This window comes from Priapulus caudatus, unplaced genomic scaffold, assembly GCF_000485595.1.
Source record: "Priapulus caudatus unplaced genomic scaffold, Priapulus_caudatus-5.0.1 Scaffold1248, whole genome shotgun sequence".
Lineage (NCBI taxonomy): Eukaryota > Metazoa > Priapulida > Priapulimorpha > Priapulimorphida > Priapulidae > Priapulus > Priapulus caudatus.
In genome coordinates this window covers 81,781-87,874 of record NW_014578309.1, presented here as the reverse complement: position 1 = coordinate 87,874, position 6,094 = coordinate 81,781, and the positions used below count along the sequence as shown (strand labels likewise).

General features: G+C 39.6%; 1 protein-coding gene across 2 annotated transcripts in view; it reads right to left on the bottom strand.

The window, feature by feature from the left end:
• Nucleotides 1-2,221: 2,221 nt before the first annotated feature.
• Nucleotides 2,222-6,094, bottom strand: part of LOC106815962 (fumarylacetoacetate hydrolase domain-containing protein 2-like) — a 7,148-nt gene continuing 3,275 nt past the window's right edge. The window contains exons 2-8 of one of the 2 annotated variants that reach the window (XM_014820498.1): nucleotides 5,642-5,858; nucleotides 4,871-4,930; nucleotides 4,403-4,565; nucleotides 3,988-4,096; nucleotides 3,654-3,741; nucleotides 3,387-3,445; nucleotides 2,222-3,086 (exon numbers count right to left, since the gene is read on the bottom strand). In XM_014820498.1, coding sequence (XP_014675984.1) covers nucleotides 3,068-3,086; nucleotides 3,387-3,445; nucleotides 3,654-3,741; nucleotides 3,988-4,096; nucleotides 4,403-4,565; nucleotides 4,871-4,930; nucleotides 5,642-5,858 — 715 coding nt within the window. In that variant the 3' untranslated portion in view covers nucleotides 2,222-3,067. Of the gene's footprint in view, nucleotides 3,087-3,386; nucleotides 3,446-3,653; nucleotides 3,742-3,987; nucleotides 4,097-4,402; nucleotides 4,566-4,870; nucleotides 4,931-5,070; nucleotides 5,288-5,641; nucleotides 5,859-6,094 lie in introns of both variants that reach the window. The other variant, XM_014820497.1, reaches the window with a different exon arrangement.

Below are 6,094 nucleotides of genomic sequence, written 5' to 3'. Positions count from 1 at the left end.
TCGTTGACATTAATGTCATTCACTCTAACTCCTGTTCAACGAAAAGGAGAATGAGAGCAGAGAATCGTGGCTGGGGCCTTTGTAGAACGAAGTTTAGACTTGACAATGCTCATTTTAGAGAATGTTCGTTCAGCAGATGCAGAAGTAACAGGAATTGTGGCCAGTCCTGTGAAGACGCGTGAGAGGCAAGGAAAACAATTATTTTTTGTTTGTTTGCCAATCAACAGGGGGGGCCATGGCCCCCTTGTGCCCCCCCTTAGCTACGCCAGTGACCTCGGGTACATATCTGTAGTACCTGTTACGACAACGACCCCTTGAGCGACAGCATGGCAGCATCAGCATCAGCAAGGCAGCCAGCATCAGCATAGCAGGCAACCTTCAAAGCTTCATCCTACATTTTCAGTGTCAAAACAAGTTTCATGTATTCGATTTGCTAAATTCCTAACCAACCGCATATAGCAGTAAACCTTCGAGGCTTCATCCTACATTTTCATTGTCAAAATATACTCCTGTGTCCTTCGTTGTGTTTCTATTTGCTAGATTCTAAACCAACCTCACTGGCTTTGTAAATAAGTATTATTCATTGGACGAAATATTTACTTGATCCATTAACGTTAATCCTATTAAACTTGTTCTTTTGTAAATTCATATTCAACTCGAATTGGGATATGTATATATGCACTTCTCCTAATTAAACATGATTATACGCTGAGTTACAGTAAAAGAAATGTTACGTGTTCAGTGTTTATTGTTCATGGAATTCAAAATTTTTCACAATACTTCATTTCACGCTAGCTCTCTCTCTCTCTCTTGTAGTCAAATACAAGTTCCTGCTACCTTTCATTTGGTAATTGTCATTGAATATTACACGCGCGCGCGCACGCGCACACGCAAACACGCACACGCGGACGCGCACGCGCGCACACACACACATATATATATACTGTTAGTCGTGCTCCAATATACTCAAAATTCACAGAAACCATAGCTAAGACATGTGTTTATATGTAACCAGAGAGACATGATACAAGATTGCGTGGCACAGATTTGCTGTTGATTCTAAGCGCTGCGCGCGGATGAGACGCGCAGTTCCGCGGGATATGCGCACGCGACCGCGGGGATGTTCAAGTATAAAGCGCTGTCCGCAGTGGAGACGTGCGCCAAATTCGAGGCCCGGCGGGAAATTTTTTTTCCCCACTTGAGTTCCGGACCACAGCCAATCAGCGCACTCCATTCACTCGACTTTATCGAAGCAACAATGTAAAATGAATAACCCCTATCACTAACCCTAACCCTAACACGTACCCGAACCCTAACACTAACTATAATCCAACCATATATATAACAACCATTTATTACAAAACACTATCTATGGTGGGTCCAGAACTCAAGTGGGGAAAAAAATTTCGCGGTCCGGCGCACGTCTTCACAGCGGTCAGCGGATGGTCTGTAGTTTTAGAAGATGACAATGCTTATATATGGACGATATGATAGGAATTGGAGATTATAAAACAGTAACAAAAATCGCTCAGTCATGCTCCAGATTAGCGGAATCAAAAAGATTAGAATTCAATATGAACAAAACAAATACAATGGTTATAAAATTTACAAACAAATAAAGGATAGAGAAGGAGATATTAATAGGCAACCAAGTAATCAAAAAATGCACCAAATATAACCGAACTGAAAAATGTAGGTTCATGATGAGGGAAATATTATCATGGGCAGAAGAGCAAAATTATGGAAATCATACTATAGAAGCAAGAGTGAAATTATACGAATGCACAGTTTTACCTTCCTTCCTAAATAACAGTGAAACATGGACTAACTTAACTATAAAGAAGAAGTAAAAATGTTGGAGGATTTCCAAAATGAGTGCCTGCGCAAAATAATAATCACGCAGAAAATGCAGAAAAATCTACCGAAAGGCATTGAAAGACGATGAAAACTCCAAGGAAAGATACGGAGAAATCAGTAAAAATAACATATAGTTTCTATACGTAAATCGTGGATGTATGGCGAGTGACACCAATAGGTGTCACTCGGATGAGGTAGTGCGTTATTTATGGTATTGCTTATGCCGTGCAGCTTCGCCGTGCGATACCTCATGTAGGGCGGCTAGTGTAGGGCGCTATAAATAATATCTGGAGAAGCCTGCGCTGTCCTACACTTCCTAACATGACAAAATAAAAAAGTCCCAAATTATTGTGATAAAAAAAGGTTAGACAATCAATAATCAATTTTTAATATCATTATGAATTACATCACAAGGTTTTAAGCATATTATATTTATCACAATAAAATCTCTAAGACAACCTATATATCGTATATATACTTTTGCTGTTATCTCAACCCCTGAGGTTACTACAAATGAGCAAGCAGCAGTTTATCAGTTACCGGTTTATGATCGTAACCTCAATCAGGTCTGTACACTTAACATATCTACAAGGCACACAAATAGAAATATTCTGCCCCGCAAGGCTAAATCACTGGTTATGTAACAATATTCTAACATCATATTGTCATTTCCGCTAGTAAATTAACAGAACAGACACTCCAGTCCTTCTAGCACAGTGGTTCTTAACCTTTTCAGAGGCGCCAAACCCTAACAAAAACCCACTGCTCACTCGCCGAACCCCTCAAATTTGACAAAAACAAATCAATTTTAATCAATTTTAATTAATCCAAAAATAAAACATTGCATCAACATTCAAGACTATATTTGGAAAGCGTGCAAAGAATAAACAAAAAATAAAAATTATAGCAAATTATAGCTAAATTTTAATGCGTTTCGAAGGACCTCCGCCAAACCCCTGAGACTGGCTCACCGAACCCTTGAAGTTCGGTCAAACCCAGGTTAAGAACCACTGTTCTAGCATATTACAAAGGCAATAATCTGTGATAGATAATTGGATAACTTCATTATACAAATATAGTGTCTAAATATAAAATTCATTCTGGAAAATTCATCATACAAATTGGCACTTGGACCTATTTCTGTAATAGTTAACTTTGAAGGTGCAAGTTTCTTTTATTCAATCAACACATTATCCAAATGGTGCTGTGGTTATGCTGCATCAGGCCTCCTGAAATATAAGTGAATTACTCAAGTGAATGAACAAAAGCCATGCTGAGTGATGGAAAACAAAGTTTAACTTCAATAGATATTGCCACACAGATGTCAGCAGTATACACAGCTACTTTCGGTGCATAAAATGTACAGTTCAGATTGCTGTATGACGACTATAGTTATTATTCTTTATTATATATTTTTATTGTATTTTGTTATTTAAGTGTGATAAATTAGGAAAATTTGAGAACAAGAACTGGCTGTTGCTATCAGTAAAATCACTGAGAATCTCTGAATGCACACTTTAAAACCTCACCTCACAGCGTTTCGAATGCAGCCGATGCCTTCCACCTCACACTCAACCACATCTCCCTCCTAAAACCACAGATATACAAAGATAATTAATTATTTATGGCTAGAAGAATTCTGGTAATTCAGTAATATATGTAGTTAAACTCCATCTCATATCCAATTGATATATGTGGCTTGTATGTCCAAGGAATAAAAACACCAACATCAAATTCTTTTTGGTGTAATGTTTCATTTAATGCTGACACTAGTTTAATATTATCACTACCACTACCTTTAGATATTGCGGTGGTTTCATAAAGCAGCCAACACCAGGTGGAGTTCCTGTCAGAATGATGTCACCAGGTAGAAGTGTAAAAAATCTGCAAAAAAATGTATTTTTTAAAGAAGAACTACCACATGCCATAGCATGCCTCCAACATACCACCAGATATTATGGAATTGGGCAACTTGATCATTGAATTAAACTAGATATTAAAGTATTAGACTTTGATTAGATTTAAATTAGAAATTAGGCGTAGACCCTCAATTAGACTTTAGAAAATAAATCTGATTAAATGCTTGAATGCAAATCAAGAATAGCTAGCTTCTAGGGCTTCTAGGCTAACCTAGATATGAAAGTGATCAATGCTGGAATTCGGTGCACCAGCTGGCTTGTGTTGCTGTCTTGTTTCAAAATGCCATTCACTTTCGTTCTCAGAGTCAAGTTGTGTGGATCTGAAGGACAAATATCATAACGTTACTATGATAGAGAGCAGTACCAACTTGTTATAACAGCGAGTTATGACACAGAGAACTCTAGCTTTTGATGTGCAATATTTGCACTAATCTCTTTTAACATGCATCAGTCACTTCCATTCGAAACTTATATTCAAGCCCACTTTTATATCTCAATCTTAAGTACCTACAATTCAATGAAAACTCAGTCAAATTGCGGTTTAGTTGACCTTGAATGACGGACCAGCTGTGCAGTTATTTTTTGCCCATGTAAGGAAAAATAAGGCAGATGCTGTATGCACTGACCCGCTATCTCATCTTTGCTCACAATGACGGGCCCAATAGGACAGAAGCTGTCCATGGCCTTGCCAATGAGGAATTGGCCAGAGTTCTTCTGTAGTTGCCAGGTCCTCTCACTGACGTCGTGTGCCACGGTGTAGCCAAACACGTGTGACATGGCTTTACGTTCCTACAACAACAGGAAAAAAATTGGGTTTTTTGTTCTCAGTAAAATTCCAACGGTATTTCTAGTACCCAATATATCTCACCCTCACCCTTGCCCTCCCTTCCTTCCTCAATTTCGATCTGTCTCTGCCTATGTCCCTGTCTCTCTCTCTCTCTCACTCCCTCTCACCTCTCTCTCCTCTCTCTGTCTCTGCTCTCTTTTCCTTTCTCTCCCTCTCCCTCACTCTCCCACACCATTTCTTTCTTCCTCTGACTTTAGAATCATCATTTACGAATCAAAATAGAAGCTTTCTGTGTAGGAATACATACCACTATGTTCTTTCCTTGTTTCCCGATGACAACAGCAAGCTCAACTTCCCAGTCCAGAGTCTGAAGGACAAGTAAGTAACTCGCATTTTAACACATCAATGCAACGAAAAATAACTACATTCACAAACGATGAATACCAACGTTAAGACGTACGTTTGTCACCGTCTGATTTGGACAAGATTCCAGGATCAAATGAATACCTGCGTTTCATCTGTGTACTGAATATCTGCATAGGGGGCGCTGATGCAGCTTGACCACTTGCTGAAGAGGAGTGGTTCTGTGGGGATCGGAGCACCTTGCTCCTCGCAATGATCTCTGTAGTTCATACCGACACACACCACTTTATCTGGACGGATAAGGGGAGCAAGGTACTCGCTCTGGTCGACCCTTAGTTCACTCTCCTTATCATCGAGTAGCCTGTAAGAACCAGCGCACCCTATGCGTATTCAAGGGCAAGTACTAAGCACTTGACCCTGGAGACTTAATCGTGTATGCTACATGCCTGGTGACACACACTGACATGCTAAATAGTCCACACAAAGCATCAATGCTGGCTATTTAATGTGTATGCTCTCCTGGTGATTAGTTGTATCTCATTTACCACATTTTTGTTCTAGGTTACTCATGTCAATAAGGTATTGCAAACGGCAGTGATTCTCTTGTTGGAAGTATTGTTGATGTTAACAGCAATACATAAAAGGTACGTTCTTTGTACTCCTGCTATGATGTCACGTAACTGTGAGAGTGAAAATCATGGCCACGTATTGGTACCTGAGTCTCACTGGAACTGTGAATGCTGCTAGTTGGACCAACGAGGCAGCTGGAGAATTTACTGAACAGTACTGGTTCAACAGGAACTGGTACACCTAGCTCCACACAGTGGTCAGCATAGTTGGAACAGACGCCTATCACTTTGTCAGACTTCAGCAATGGTGCCAGGTAGCATTTGTCATTGACCCGCAGCGCATGTTTGCCAGATTTCACCGAGCTGTAAACGTCGACAATTGCAGTGCACAAGCAAGCTAAACTGAGTGCAAATACGCTTTATGTACAAAAACCTTTTCAAAAGAATGCAAACATCTATATTCAAATTTTGCATCGTTTCAGGAATCATGCCAATACGCCTATTATTCCGTGATATATGGGTGCATCACTTTACATAGTCATACTAGGTAAATAAGGTGTGTAAGTTGTACAATGTGTGTAAGTGAGACTGTTTGCTCA